The sequence below is a fragment of the Candoia aspera genome, chromosome 10 (assembly GCF_035149785.1).
Source record: "Candoia aspera isolate rCanAsp1 chromosome 10, rCanAsp1.hap2, whole genome shotgun sequence".
NCBI classification, from domain to species: Eukaryota; Metazoa; Chordata; class Lepidosauria; order Squamata; family Boidae; genus Candoia; species Candoia aspera.
Genome location: NC_086162.1, coordinates 16590578 through 16607107, shown reverse-complemented (window position 1 = coordinate 16607107; position 16530 = coordinate 16590578). Strand labels below are relative to the sequence as shown.

Genomic DNA, 16530 nt, shown 5'->3' with positions numbered 1-16530 from the left:
CAGAAGATACAGTTTCCATCCATCGCTTGTTCTGGTGAGAGCCTGAACTACTAGGAATTGTTTACTTTTGACCATGTGAGAACTAACTTTCACATTGGGCTGCAAAAATCCAGATGGCCGCATTGTTTAGACACTTCTCTTTGCGACCCAGCAGACAAAAAGTTGGCAGGACGGCACTATATGCCAGCAATTGCTCCTTTGAATCTTTGTAACTTATTTTTTTTTAATTCCCTTTGATTTTCCCAAGCATATGAGTCTTCTCCAGTGACCCTTGCCTTTGCATTATGGATTCAAAATATTTATGCTGTAGCTTTATTATTAGGTCTTCTAGACCGGTTTTACTTCATCTACTACTGTTTTGTTCTCCTTCAGGTTAGTTCCAACAATTTTCTCCAGCAATGGGAAATTCCCCCTCCCATTAGCAGAGCTACTGCCTGGATACACCGTGAAGGAGAAACTAGGTTAAAATATTTTAAGAATTTGACTAATTCACCTGAGAGACCACGCCCTGCTCTCTCATAGCATCTGTTTCCTGCTATTACTGTTGAGAAATGAGTTCATATAATTGCTGAATGTAGATATAACATGCGCACACACACAGACATCCGACCTTTGGGATTTCCCAGCACTTTTCTTGCATGTGGCATTATAATGGGCTCCTCCTTCCACAGACGTAATATGATGATCTGTCTTAATATTCTCCCGAAGCTTTTTACTCCAGAAGAAGAAAAAAGTCTCACTGAACACTTCTGAAGAAGCCACACTGAGATAATCTGAGCTTCCAAGATAGAAGCATGAGAAGAAATTTACTCCACAGCAAAGGTGGTCCTCATTTCCCATAATCTGCTAGTGGGATTAATTTATAAACCATGAATGGAGGTAAGACCATTTTAGTTTTATTTTGGAACAAAATAGGATCTGCGTGTTGACTTTTTGTTCCTGCTCATGGCTTGTTACATTGGCCTATTTCAAATAATGTGAGTGGAAGAAGCAGGGAGGGGGTGTAATGGAATTACAGGCTTCATTCTTGGATTCCCCACATTTGCCAAATCATCAAGGCCAGCTCAATATACTTTGATGCCTGAAAGCCAAGAGATGGCAGCTCTCTGCATGTTGCACCCTCAGAAGCTGACCACTGAAGCCCACATTTTGGCAGTGGAATGGCATCCGAATCTTATCAGGGGGTGCCTTTTCCAATATGGAAGGCACAGCCAAGAGGCTTGAGAGAAACAGACGGGGGAAGCCATCCTTGTCTATTCCCCAGCCAACCTCTGCCAAGGGAGGCAGTTGGCCCCTTACCCGTTTCATAGGAGGGCCAACATTCAGTCCCTTCCCTATAGACCTCTCTAGCATAAACCCCTGGACAGCAAGCTTTTATTTGATTGGAAATGTTATATGCCACCCACTCCCTTCATAGCTATGATTGGTATTCATTCATTCATTCATTCATTCATTCATTCATTCATTCATTCATAGATAACAAGCACTCCCTTTCCTAACAGAATAGACTTAGTTACCATCCTGGCTCAATGCATGGAAGAAAAGCCAAGTCCTTATGGCTGCACAATAAAACATCTATAACACTTTTAAAACATTACAGATATAAATACTTTTAGAAAAAAAATTGACAGAATATAATTAAAAGGCCTGGGTAAATAAATGTTAATAAGGAAGCAGCTGACTTTAGTGTCAATTAATCCCATAATATGGGCTCTACCATGCAGAAAGCCAAGTTGGTTGTGGATTCCAAGCCTTTCCATAGTGGGATCTGCAACACATGCCATGCTAATGAGCGGAGACTGCAGTGTAGATTGTATGGGAGCAGGTGATCTGCTAAGTAGCTTGGACCTAAACTCTGTTAAGTGGGCCTTAAAATCCTGTCCTTTCAAGGCTGCCTTGTGCTTGATATCTTCTTGTATTGGTTATGCACTTTTCTGATGTGCCTAATAGAATCATAACATAGGTTATCATAATCTACTTTGTACTCTTGCACATAATCTTTATGTACATAATCTTTGTACTCTTTTGTTTGATGCTTTATGATGGCACAAGCATGAAAAATATTCTGTGTAACCAAATCATATCAATAGTTGTTATCACAAAACAAGGCCAGAATACCTGCCTTGTCCCTCTTTTAAGTGGAATCTCATGTCTCATTCATAACAGAACCGTAATGAGGCATAGATTCTCTTTGTATCAGGAAGTTGAGGAATTCTCCAGCAAGACAGAGAACACAGATTTCTTCCAAACAAGGGAGCTGAGTTAGGAGAAATGTTGGCTGGTAGTGGCCAGGCTCAAGAGTTTTACAGCTATTCTGTTGTCTTGCTCTTTCTTGGAGCATCAGCAACAGACATACTGGGACTGATTCCCTCCTAAATGGGTCTTAGGGTAATATGTCATGTTATTAAAACCAGTAGTATTGGCCATCTAGTCTGGCATTAAGCTTCAGCCCACCACCCTTTCTGGGAATGGAAGTTCTGAAAGTCAAAACTCTAGCTCAAGTCAGGCGGAACTTCCAAATCTGTAATCTTCCTATATGGGACACCTTCTAAGATGGGAATCTCCATTAATTATGTCTGAGTCCACTGATTCCCTTTCTCCACTCCTGACTGCAGTCTTTTAGTTAACATGGGTATAGCCAAGGATGGCCAGGATGTGTATATTATTGAACAGGCATCCTTAAAAATAGCTCATGAATATTGGGTTCCATTATTTGTTTATTTATTAAATTTACAGCCTGCTTATATATGCATTCTAAGTGGTTGATAACAATGAAAACAAAATACAAAATATAAAACATGTCAATACAGTTAATACAGTTGAGATCAATTAAAAGTTTGGTGAAAGGGATTGATTGGGCCATTTTCCTAATTATTGAGAAGGAGGGGGCCAAGCACATCTCTCTGGGTGATCATTCAGTACAGACTCTTCCTAACGCTCCTTCATCTTCATTTACCCAACAACAGCTACCTGCTTTCTTTCTTTAACCTGCCTCCAGTTCCCCTTTTGTCTTGTTCTGGAAGGAACTACACTTTCCCCAATTTCCACTGATCTTTTTATTTCAGGAATCTCAAAATGGTACACGGGCACCAATTTATCTGCAGACACTACCTTGGGGTTTCCCAAAGTCTTTGTCTGACTTTTTGTACTATAAAAAGTCAAAGCTTTTGTAGTCAATAGTAGTAGTGTCACCTTTATTTCCAAGAGCATCTCTGGAACCCAAAGGGCCCCATAAGCATTCCTAGGGAAAAAAATACCTCAGGCATTGGAACTGGGATGTTAGTTATGGGAACCTTGGCATGGGTGTATGTGATTGGTGACTGTGGAAATTTTTACTGGACCTTCACTAGTTTGGTTTGGTTTGGTTTGAATGGCAAGTTTTATTTTTGTTTTGCCTTTGTTCACTGCCCAGAGTTTCTTCAGATAGATGGGAAGTCATATAAATTGGATTTAAAAAAACCCAAAATGATGGGTAGTTGTAGCCCAAACCTTTGTTTCTCTGTGCCACTACTCAGAAAACAGAGAAAGGTAAGAAAGGGTAGGAGAGTGCCATGCAGGGGAGGGAGTGGAAGGAATATTAGACAGTATTCTGGTAAACTGGTTCTTTGTAACTAGTTATTTACCTACGAAAGCCATTTTGTGAGTGAGCACCCCTCCGTTACTTTGCAAAAGCACCCACATGTCCTCAAAATTCCAAATGTGATCCCCAGCTGAAAAAGGTAGATGACCTGATTTTTTCCAAGGCTCTGTTAAACAGGATAAGTAACGTTCAGCTTTAGCCAAAGACTATTAATACAGCATAACAATCATTGACCAAACAGCAGCAGCAACAGCCGCTGCCGCCGCCACCCTGGGGATGGATCTAGCTTTAGTCAGAGTAAATCCCATTGAAATCAATGGGATTTCTAAAATCAGGACGAACTAATATTCTTTCAACCACTTGGGCTGACTCTAAGTACATGTTACCCCTTCAAGATAGTCCAGACAGGAAACCAAAACCATGAGTACTAATATCGCCTTTATTGTAAGCTTACAGTAACAGAACTTTGCAAGTTTGAAGGCACTTTCCCCTCCCCTGCCTTTACTTTCCACAACACTGATATGCTGGCAAGGGATGGAAAACAATCCACACAGGTTTATTAAGCCAGCAAGATTAGCAGTGTAGCTATGTTAGAACATGTGAGTCAGGTAAGGGGTGGCTTTGTTTATTAAAAGGGGGCGTCTCTGTCTTCTGGAATTGAGGTTAATTCCTATACCTGACCAATAAAAAAGGAGAAAGCAGCTTCTAAATTGTAGCAATAAGTCATCCAAGCTAAGGATGCAGATGGGTGCATGTCATCACTGAACAATATAAAGCAAGGAAATGCACCATCAAAAATCACACAAGGGCTGTGTTTACTCTATGGGGATCATTGTCAAATCTTGTTCTCTCATTTGGGATTATGCCAGAATTTCTCTGAAGGGATTGCGCCTTACCAACAGAAAAGAGGACACTATTTAAGTTTTTTATACGTGCAGAGAAATTGGGTCTTTGCTTGGGGTACAAAGTCGAACACATTTCTGCAGCTTTTCCAAGCCTATCTCCTCTTCTCCAGTTGTGTTGGAACTGCAATTTCCCGATTCCCAGCAAGCCTGGCCAACAACTGGAGAGCACTAGGTTGGAGAAGTCTGTTCTGCTGCCCACTTATCTCCCCATCCTCCCAATTGATAGTGTACACCAAAAAATAGTAGGTCAATGAGATGAAAGATTACATTTAGTTAATATGATTATTCTCTACTCATGTATTTAATATGACCCAAGATTTTTTCCTTGGGTCATATTAAAAATTACAATTTGATAATAATTCTGTTACTCAAGGTTTTCAGGGGTTGCTTATGGTCCTGGCATCTTAGCCTGTGCACCCCTAAGAGGATAGATCAGCTATATGTATGTTATTTAAATGTCTTCCCCATTCATGTATAATGGAGAGGAGAAATTAACCCTAACCTGTTAACATTTTCAAAAAAAAAATCTAACTCAACATGTATTCAGTAATGGAGAGGAACTGAAAAAAGCTGACTTGAAACAGGGCTGGGTCACACCTATTTGTTGCCTGCCATGAAAAATCCATGGTGCACTTCCCCTTCATATGTGCAAAAGGTTCACTGGACAGACCATGTAATTTGGGACAGCATTCTCCACGCAGCGGAAGACATCAGGCTAGCTCAGAGAGCACAACTCTCTCTTCTAACATTTTGCTCCCTCTCAAAAAATGCCGATTGAGATGACTTCCTTCTTTTGCCTAATGATAGCTATCCTAGCAAGCTGAACCCAGGCAACTGCATTATACCCGTTTCGTTTTTTATACTCCATGAAGCTGATCTCATGGCTTTCCGTGCAAATACTTTTGGGGTGAACAAATGTGTGATGCAATTAGTGACTGCCAAAATGCCCAGGGTGAACAAGTCTATTGTGGACTGATTAAGCCGTCTGATGATTCAGAATTTAGTTTTACACATTGCATACATCCCCACGGTATCAAAATGAAGTTAAAGCAAATCCAAACTCAGTTCAGTTTCAGAAATGTCATACTCATCAATGCCGACCCCACAGCTCCTTGGATCAGCAACATCATTCTTCCACATTTACGCATGTTTGTATGTATTTTATTTCCCACCTCATTCCAGAGGAACTCTAGGTGGGGATAAAATATATAGTATGTGCTGTCTCTTATAGCCTTTTGTGGGAAGTTATCTTCCTCTTAAATTTGCTCAACTTTTTATTTCTTTGGCAATGAGGATGACACACACATGGTTTCTTCATTTCCAATGACTACACGGGTTTCCTGTGTCTTTTCAGTTGTGTTTATAGAATTCAGTGTGTGATGAAAAAGCTTCAAATCAAGCATATGAGAGACACTGTTCTCACAGATTGGCCTTCTATTGATGGACAACGTCCATCACATTGTGGCCAAACCTTGGACTCAGCCAAGAACATCCATCCTTGCTCTGGTAAGTGGTGGGTATTTTACGGATGAAATTATTAAGTATGCTAGGATTGCATCCAGCTTTTGTAATCAAGGCTTCTTTGTCCCAAATACTCAGAGGAACTTTATAGAAATATGCATATTGCCAATGGATTAGTAGAACAGAAATACTCCATCTTGGAGGGGGGGCTTAATAATGAATACAGTATTTTAATAGAAATAATTATTCTGATTATGAAATAGTGTGAATGTGAAAGGTCTCCTGTGCAAGCACCGAGTCACGTCTGACCCTTTGGGGGGACGCCACTTTCATGACGTTTTCTTGGCAGACTATAGCAGGGTGGTTTGCCACTGCCTTCCCCAGCAAACTGGGTACTCATTTTACCGACCTCGGAAGGGTGGAAGGCAGAGTCGACCTGAGCCGGCTACCTGAGAAACCAACTTCCGCTGGGATCAAACTCAAGTTGTGGGGAGAGTTTCAGTTGCAATACTGCCGCCTACCACTCTGTGCCACATGAGGCTGTTATGAAATAGTAGATACTGCAAATAAGCTCAGTTCCAAATTTTGGAAATTCTTGGGCAAGTTGCACTCAGCCGATCCCTCCTCCCCTGCCTGCTCCCTTATCACTAAGATTGTACTCTCTCCACACCATCAGAATAACCATACCAAAGAAGAGGATGAGAATTTGACAGCTGTTCTTCTAGCTCCAACTGATGCTGCTTCACAAATACGTTGCCAGGAGACTTCAGGCATTGGCAATGATTATGACAATCCATGAGCCATAGTGGATATCCAACAAGGGTCAATTCCTATTTGGATATGTACCTATGACAGTCCTCCTGATAAAATTCCTTTTGATTGGCTCCTTTGGCATCAGTGCTGTCTTTCTCCAGATAACTTTATCACAAACAGGCAGGTCAACTATGAGTTGTCCACTATTGTGTCTGTCTACAATGTCTTTGATAATCAGGATATTGTAGACATTTTTCAATGGGGCTTTTCAGGCATCTACTGTAATTGGTAAGATCAGAGCTGGGCAGGCAGAAATTTGGAAGGGTATTTAACAAAAGATTAATCAGCATCCACAAGATCCCATCGGGCCACTTTTGCCCTAAATGGCAATTGCTTCTGCAGGTTTGTGTTGACTGATACTAACTCGTTATGGCAACCAGTTTATGTCTATGGACTTGGGACTTTGGGGTTAAGGACAGGAGTAGATGAGTTGTAACAACCTGGCTACTATAGGGAAACCTTGGGTTCCCTTGCCTTAAGTCCACCTTTCACTAAAAACAAAAAAACACTACAACAAAAGGATTAGGCTCCCTATATTGTATTATAGGTTTGTGCAGTGATCCAGTTTATCCTCATTCACACAAGTTTTGTTGCTATGGCTTCAATCACTGTCTTCCTTTTAATTCAGCAAATAAGTTATTATTAAATGTTACATCCTGTTAGCCTTCAAAAGAAATTGTTTCCAGTATCAGGAAGTTGAAGAGTCAACCAGACCAGGAATGGGTGTAACTGATTTTTACATGATTGGCAAACTGACAGTGGAATTCTACTAAAAATAGGGAATCTAATATCAGTGCAAATGGTGCTGAAATTGTGAAGATTATCTATATTACAAATGCACAATTATATTTTCACAAGTTAAAAGAGTTGTGCTGGATGAAGCTCAGTGAAGGTCTTTAGTGTTGTCACTTAGTTCAGGCAAATTCTGTGCATTTCCTTTTTTTCTTTCAAGTTATTATCATGTGGAGATCTACCAATTAGAGCCTGGTATAAAAGATAAACATTCAGAATGAGAGACTCCCTGGTCCAAGGATTTCCATTCTGGAACTGAACAAGTGTACGGTCCTTCCTTATTAAACCCAACCCCTGAATGATACTATTAATTTTAGTAGCATATATATTTTTTTAGATATGTGTTCCACCTTTATTTTTTACAACTCAAGGCAGTGTGTACCTAATGTTCCCTTCTCCTGACTTCCCCACAATGACAACGGGTTGGGCTGAGAAAGAGTGACTGACTGGCTGAAAGTCACCCAACTAGCTTCAGTGCCTAAAGGAGAACTAGAATTCATGGTCTTCTGGCTTCGAGTGCGGCACCTTGGGTGGGAATTAATATCTGGGAGGGGCTTGCAATTTCACTGCCCCCAGTAATGGGCACAGTTTGATATTCCAGCTTCGGATGTGAACCAAGTGGGGAACAATGCTCTAGAACAGCCTCCCTGAACTGGCCTATTGCAGACTATGGGACTCCATCATCTATCCATACCCTGCCATCAAAGCTGATGATGATCAGAGTTGTAGCCCAGCATTAGCAGAAAGGCACCTGGTTGGGAAAGGATGCTCTAAGGTCAAAATACCACAAAGGTGAAAAGAGGATCTCTTCTGTTTGGAAAAAGACAAGTGGACTTATGTAGAAAGTGTACAGCAAAATATATTAAGGGTTCTTGAATACAAAATGGTACCGTAGAACAAACATTCTTGTGGTTTCTGTTCCTCTATTTATCAGATGGAAGTTACAAAAAATGCAGCCACTTAGAAAAATAAACTAAAAATAAAAGCCTGCCACATCAAGGCCAAATAAGGGCATAAACATCTCTATTTTCTATGTACTTATATATTTCTTAAATATAAGTGCCACATTTTGCCAAAGTACTGCATAAGAATTATCCCTTTACAAGTTTTTTCTTTAGCACCAAGCCTGTGAAACATGTTAGAGTGACAAGTTCATAGACACCCACTGAGAACTTCATAGCTGTGTTGGACCAAAGACCTTAAAATGTTGAGTTCTAATGTACCACATTAATGCATGTCACATGTTTGCAGGCTTCTCCCACAAGTCAATAGAGAGGTGTGACTTCCAAGTGGTATATCAATGGTTAAGTGTATTAATAAATGCAGGTTCATGCTGTCACCAGATAGTTTATACTTAATGGTGGTTCGGTTGTGAGCCACCTAGAGTCACGATGCTGAGATGGATGGCCATATATATTGGAATAAACAAAGGAAGGTTGGTTCTCCATATCAGCTTTATCTGCTGTCTTATTTCACCAGTCAGCATCAACAAACAGACAGGGCCAAACACACTGCTTCTGACTTGATATAAAGCATCTTTCTATGTTTTCATGAGTTTCTCTTCCTTTGGGGCTCTGAGAGGATCTTTAAATGCCCACTGAGCTCTTTTTTGGAAAGGTTTTTTTTTTGCGTTCACGTTGATTTGGGAGCAGTGCCAAAGTTCTGCTGCCAACAGAAACTTCTCCCATTGAGAAATGAGAGATCAGCATAATACCTGGATTACTCTAAGGCATTTTGCTGCATGAAGGAAAAGTCAGCACCCCACCCATAACTATGACTAGCTGCTGAGTTTCATTTTAACACTGCCAATGACTTAATGTACCTGAGAGCAACAAATTTACTTGGAGACACAAACCAGGCCTTTTGAGACAAACAGCTGTTCCTTTCTTTCTGTTTCCTCTTACTAGTCATAAAATCAGGAGTCAGGTAGCACCTTTTGTCTAACAAACGTTATTAAAAGATGTAAGCTTCGTTGAGCTACAGCTTATCTCATCAGGGGCATGGCATGGCTAGTCTGATGTAGGGTTTAAATTGGGTTGAGGTGGGGGGGAAGGGAGGGGGAGACAGGTTTGTTATGCAGATGCAGTTATATGAGACACAGATTATAAGTACCTTATCAGGTAACAATTGTAATGTGTTAAAAATCCATTGTGTTTGTTAAGACTGTCTGAGAATGCCTGAAAACCTTTTGATGTATGTGATGAATTCAGCAATCTCTCCCACCTCACCCCAATTTCAATATTTCATCAGTCTAGTCACTCTGTGCATGTGATAAAGTGAGTTGCAGGTCACAAAAGTTTATGCCTTTTAATAAAATTTGTCAGTTGGAAAAGGAGCTACCAGACTCCTGATTTTTTGCCACCACAGACCAGCACATTTCTCCTCCTGCAACGTTCTCACCAGTCCATGATGCCTGAGAATACTTTGCTTGGGATGGTTCTGATCAGAAGCTGGCACTGTTAGGTTCCACACCTTGGCAAATGCCCATCCAAGCAACCCTTAACACTGACCCTGAATATGTGCCATTAAATAGGGCTTGTTCTCAAGTACAGGGTGCAGAATGGTTGCCCTCAGACTTGGTCAAGATGCCTAATGGTTTTAGAAATGTTTCATTAAAAAAACAAAACAAAAGCAGGAAGCATTTTAAAACTGAGAAAGGAACCACAAACAAATCTGTAGTTATGTTCCACCTCGTTCCATGTTGCCCAATTTAGTTTGTGGTTTATGTACTATTTCTCAAGAATGCCTACAGATCCTTTTCTGAGCAACTTAGCTTTTTTCTACCCCCTTTTTCACTTCCTTCCAGATAAAACAGTTACAGATGTACCCTGAAAAATGCAGTAAAAAGTATTTAGAAAATACCAGTAAAACTGTATTATAAGGAAGTTTAAAAGCCACATAATTTGATAAAAGTCAAATAACTTTCTTTCCAAGGCACTCTCCTGCCTAGAAGGGGGAAGTGAGTGAAAAGAAGGCAACATAACATGATTGTAATTGAAAAATCGCTGTTGGGAAGACAAAAATCACCCCATTGATAAATTTTCAATAAAATAACATATATAGCATGGAGTGCTTTAGCTGCTTTCTACTTAGAAGAAAAACTAGGAATAAACTATCATAAAACTTAGTATAAAACTTAGTCTTAGTATTTGCATGGAATTATAAAATTCAATTGGCAAATAAATGGAAATACTATGTAGTAAGTACTCATAAAACCTCTGAATGCCATTCCAGTCCTCACTGGCAAATGTCGCACAACACAGCTCCTCAACTATCCTGAGGTTCTTCTATCTGAAGGGAGCTCATTTGACCCCTGTAGCCTGCAAGGTCTTCATAGCTGAAGCCATTTCCCATTTCTTTAGATTTCCAAGTGTACTTTTCGAAAGCTTGATATCCTTGAAGCTGTCCAGTCTAACTTCATGAGAGCTATTCTTGCAGGTTAAGATGTACTAACAATGCTGCTGTGTAATGAGGGATGGGCTTGGTGTCCCTGATCACTAGGGCTTGGTAGCATCTTTTAAATCATTGGCTAAACTTAACTTTCTGTCCAGTGGGTTTGGGCCCAACAGCAACCAGGTCACTTGAATTCAACCTGGCTAAGAAATGTTATGGGCTATACTGCCTAAGACTCTTGCTGAAGAGCTTTTATCCATTAGGCTGTGAAAATAAATATAATTTGCCGCAGGTTCTGACAGGCAAAAAGTCTGAAAAATAGGACATTAAGTGATCTTGACCATATATGAAGAACTGGGTGAAAAAAACCAGTAAAAGTGAGAAACTGTTGAGCATAGATGGCATTGTACTATAATATCATAAAAAACATTGCAAGGAAGAGGAAATAATGTAGTTTCCTGGTAATGAACCAGCCCTGTTGGTTCTTATTCTACCCAGTGCCCTTTCTTCACCCGGCCCTACCCTGAAAAAACTGAAGAAGTACAGATCGTAAGAGCCAAGCAAACAGTCTCCTAGGAAGATCTTCCCTAATATCTCTGTTATCCCTGTCTCCCTCTCCCTTCCCCATTCCGTTTTCTCCCTCCAGCCTCCTGCTTTAGCTTAGGATGCAGAATTATGTAACCATGCATCAACTTTAGACATTTAACTGTAATTATTTTATTTAATAATCTAAAGAAGCAAAAGGGTTTAAGTTAGTCTGATTCTTAAATTTTATGCTCTATTTACTCAAACCAATCTAAAAAGGGGAGCATTCTGAATGCTTATAATGGGGTCACACTTGAGAGAATGAAATGGATGATGGAGGTGAAGATCAAATAAATGCAGGCTATCAGGGTGGAGGTATTCCTAGAGTTGTGGGCTGATTGACAAGCCCAGCTGCTAAATGTGAGTGGTCAAAGGAGCAAACTCCGAGTTCAACCTACTGACAGGTTAAAGTAGTTAAACATGGGAAGACATTTCCAGATTGCAGGGTTGGCTGAAAAACTCACAATTATTAGAGGATGCCTGGAAAATGGATTCCTAGAGGGCAAGGCAAGGGACTGTCCCGTAATGTGTGGTGCGAGTGAGCAAAGTGAGATTGTGTTAAAGACATATCCAGCTCCAAGTTGGGTATAACAAATCCACTGTCATTTTATCTTGCACTAACCGTTTCCTTCTGTCATTTTATTTTCAGGATAAGAACCACAGACGAATCTGGCTCTAAAAGAACACTATGACTCCTGCAGTGACATCCAAACCTGGTGAAGATGGAAACATCTCTGCACTTTCTATCCAAAGTACAACATGCCATGTGGATTCTGAGTTCAGATATATACTATTCACTGTCTACTACAGCATCATCTTCATTCTGGGCTTTGTAGCTAACACCTATGTGCTGTGGCTCTTCAGTCGGGTTTATGCTATGAAGAAATTAAATGAAATAAAAATATTCATAGTTAACTTGACAATTGCTGATTTGCTTTTCCTGATTACATTGCCAATGTGGATTATTTATTACCACAACAAAGGGAACTGGATCATGCCCAGCTTTCTGTGTAATGTGGCTGGCTACTTATTCTTCGTGAATACATACTGCTCTGTGGCATTCCTGGGAGTCATAACTTACAATCGTTACCAAGCCGTTACAAGGCCCATTTCAACGGTTCAGTCCAGCACACGAAGAAGAGGAATTTATGTGACTTTAGCTATCTGGGTCCTGATAGGTGTTCCTTCCATCTACTTTCTGGTTGATAATGGCACGACCCGTGAGGAGCATCTGGTACGCTGTTTTGAGCGTTATGATACCACCAGTGATACAACTCCTATCCTTGCCTTCCATGTGATTATTTGTATTTGCTTCTTCATTGCTTTCCTGCTTGTCTTGGTATGCAATGCTTTCATTATCCGGACACTGCTTTCCAAACCAGTGCAAACTCGGAGGAGCGCCCGTGTCAGGCAACGGGCTCTCTGGTTGGTATGCACGGTTTTGACAGTCTTCATCCTCTGTTTTGTGCCTCATCACATAGTGGACCTACCCTGGACTTTGATGGTTCTAAACAAGTGGAAGATAAGCTGCCAAAGCAAAAAACTGTTAAATGATGTCCACCAGGCAACCCTTGTTTTTCTGGGTGCCAACTGTGTCTTGGACCCTATCATTTATTGCTTTCTCACAAAAAAGTTCAGGAAACATCTTTCTGAAAATTTGAAAAGCATAAAAGACAGTCGAAAATGTTCCAGGCAAACAACTGAGACTGGCGTGGAAGGGGTGGTACAATTAGAAGATTGTCTCTCTGCCTCCCCCAAAACTTAGAAGTATTTTGGACTCAAGATGGATGGAGGCACTTCTGTAACAGCAAAAAAGGACCCAGAAACATATTTGGTTACGATTTGTGTATGTTACAGTACAAACATATACTGTATGCAAATTGGGAAATACAGTATGTCTCCTCACAGGCAGCAAAGATTATAATCAGGTGATTTCTGTGTCTATTCAATCTGCTGCCCAGATGTTAACTGAAGATGGTCAGCTTCTGGGTCTGACTGTTCATTCTTAAGGAATTGGACTGAACAACATCTACACTGATAGACCTTCTGACTGAAAACCCGAAAGTGGAAAGAAAGGATAACTTTCCTACAGAACAGCAAAATGTATTTATTGTCAGTGTCAAGAAAAAGCTGATGACCAGCAAGAATTATTGACAAATTAATTTAGGACTGCAGCTCTTGTCCATGTAACACAAATGCAAGATCTCTGAAAGACCACACCGTATCTCAAATGAGATGACTTTGGGTATTGTTGCAAGGGGAAAGAATTTGTGAATCTCTTATTTGAAAGGTGGATATTACATTGTTGCAGCCCTGATGTAATATATTTGATACTTAGTGTTTTTTGTTTTCATCCTGAGGTTGTTCAAAGCTCTTGGGATTGGGTGGGCATCATTAGGCACATCATACCAGGTCTTTCTTGGAACCTAGTGCCAATACCTGGAACAGAGCTATGGGATTCTTTTCCATCAAAGGTATCCTCCTTTTCTTGCTCTTTTGCCATTACTCCACGCCCAGAAAGGCTGAGAGCTACAGCACCAAAAAGGTCCACTCATGAATTATCCAAGAATCCATATGCAAATTTAGGTAGGAAACAAAAAGACCTATCCTGAAGCAAGCCCCAAGGATGAATTCTCATTCCCTTCTTTGCCATCATCTCTATGGAAAAGTAAAAGCTAAAATACAAGCTTATGTGCATTTAAAATTTCTGGCATATTCTGGCCACTTCAACGTATTCGCCTTCTCCACATTTGTAGCCTTCCACAATTTGACAGGCACACATCTGAGACAGGAGCCTCTTCTACGCATGAAGATTTAGAATGCTGACTGCTAAGGAATGTTTGCCTTTCTCAGGAGACCCAAATGTTGCCTAATGTTTCTTTCTATCCGTTGCTTTGTAATGGTGTAACCTTAAAAAGCAGTTCAAAAATACAACTAATAAATAAGAATCGTGGTTTATTAAATCTCTGAATTAGTAGACATGTGACTGATATAAAGTTGTGCAATGAAGAAGGGTTGAGTTATGGGGGGAGGGGGAAGAGTAGCAACAGCAGCTATGGAAAAGTTCCCACGATCAGTCCCTTCTTCCCTGCCCCTTTATTGTTCAGTACAGAAACCTATCATATGATGTTACCTCTGATTATGTCTGGATTCCATATTCCACATACCAGAAACGATCTCTACGTGAAATGCTGTGAAGAAAAAAAATATACTTGTATATCCATATCAGAAATAGAAAAAGCCAAACATTTGCTCTCAAATGGTTTTTAGTTTAGAATTCCTGCATTGTTACTATCATCTTGAGATTTGTTAATAGCACAGCAGAAATTCTATTCAAACTGTTAAACCCCTCCAGGTATTCTGTGTATTTGCTGCTTTAGAACAGGACTGCAATCTGGAGCCTATTTATTGGTAACTATATGGCACTGAAATAAATGTTTTCTAAATAAAACACAAGAGTGAACTGCAACAATTTAGCATACCAGAAATGTTTCACTGAATTCAGTGGAACTTATCTCTGAAGGAATAGGTTTAGGGTCAAGCTGCCTAAAATTTTAACTGTATCTGAATATGATATGCTAGAATTCACAAATTTTAGTGCTGACATGGGTTCCTATCACATTAAAGTATAATAAAATTTGTTTGGGTTTAGATTTTTTTATCCCGTCTCTATTATTTTTTATAAATAACTCAAGGTGGTGAATATACTGAATACTCCTTCCTCCTCTTATTTTCCCCAGAACAACCACCCTGTGAGGTGAATTGGGTTGAGAGAGTGACTGGCCCAAAGTCACCCAACTGGCTTTCATGCCTAAGGTGAGGGCCGCAACTGGGGGGGGGGGGACAAGTGGGCATGTGCCCCGGGCGCTGCGTTGGGGGGGTGCCAAAATGGGTATGGAATCCATGTTTGCCCCGGGTGACACAGACCCTAGATGTGGTCCTGCCTAAGGCGGGACTAGACCTCAGTCTCCTGGATTCTAGCCTAGTGCCTTAACCACTAGACCAAACTGGCTCTTTACCAAACTATGTTGGGTAAACCCAACCACGCATTCTCAAATATAATTTATGTCTTAGTGGTATGAAACCCAATTTACTATGGCTTATTCAATATACGATGAGCACAGAGTGTGAATTTAGTCTGTGTCTTTTTGTGTCAGAGTCTGTCTTAAAATGAATTTGTTGGGGTCGAGTAAGTAGGTTTGTATCAAGATGTAAATCTAATTTAAACTGTATGGAAAAAATGTTATTTACTAGTTAGACCTGCCACAAATCTGAGCTGCAATAACCTGGACAACCCATTAGATGGCCACCAAAAATACAGGAAACTTGTATTCTCAGCTAATGGTCTTTCTAATTTTTGAAACCGGTATACAGTCTGTGGGCTACAGTATATTTATGAACACCCCATCCCACCAGTATTGTTAAACAGCTAGGCAGGCGAAGCCTATTGCCCGAATCCAGCCAATTCGATTAGCTTACGATTCAGCCGCTTTGTTCCCGCACACTACCCTTCATCAGGACAGTTGAAAACGAGCAGCTGCATTTTTTAAATATGCTAAACGTCATTACAGTAGCGTTAACCCTGAGTAGCTTTTTTTTGTGGTTTAGCATGTGCTGCAAATCCAACCCGTTGGGTCAGCTTATGGTTCAATGCATTGGGCAAACTGAACGCGGCGCATTCTTGCTCAAGAGAGCGGGCGACCCCTTACAGGCTGAGAACAGTAACTACGCCGGGGCCGCGCTTGCTTATAGGGAGCGAAGGCAGCGAGAACCCCCTCAGCCCCGTTTTGTTTTTACCTGCCGGCCCAACGGCAAGTGAGAAAAGGGCCCGGCCATTCCTCGCCGCACAGCCCAACCTTTGTGTCTCCCCTCACCCTCCCCCCCAGACATTTTGAATCACGGATAGGAAACTAGGCGGCGGCCGTGGCCGCCGACGGCAAACACCCCGACCAATCAAATCCCGCCTCACCTTTACCGTCACTTCCGGCAAGGGGCTTCCGC

At 40.8% G+C, this 16530-nt stretch overlaps 1 protein-coding gene and 1 long non-coding RNA gene across 3 annotated transcripts in view; one reads left to right on the top strand and one right to left on the bottom strand.

The window, feature by feature from the left end:
• LOC134503469 (uncharacterized) overlaps positions 1-16530 on the bottom strand; it is a 25993-nt gene extending 9463 nt beyond the window's left edge. The window contains exons 1-2 of the long non-coding RNA XR_010068547.1: positions 16327-16530; positions 14663-14720 (exon numbers count right to left, since the gene is read on the bottom strand). This is a non-coding gene — a long non-coding RNA (uncharacterized LOC134503469). The remainder of the gene's footprint in view (positions 1-14662; positions 14721-16326) is intronic.
• On the top strand, positions 585-13709 carry PTAFR (platelet activating factor receptor). 2 transcript variants are annotated; one of them, XM_063312266.1, is made up of 3 exons: positions 585-879; positions 5840-5991; positions 12179-13709. In XM_063312266.1, exon 3 carries the CDS (start codon positions 12218-12220, stop codon positions 13292-13294), a length of 1077 nt encoding a protein of 358 aa, XP_063168336.1. In that variant the 5' UTR covers positions 585-879; positions 5840-5991; positions 12179-12217; the 3' UTR covers positions 13295-13709. The 2 variants fall into 2 exon arrangements, with proteins under 2 accessions (XP_063168336.1, XP_063168337.1); XM_063312267.1 differs by lacking the exon at positions 5840-5991.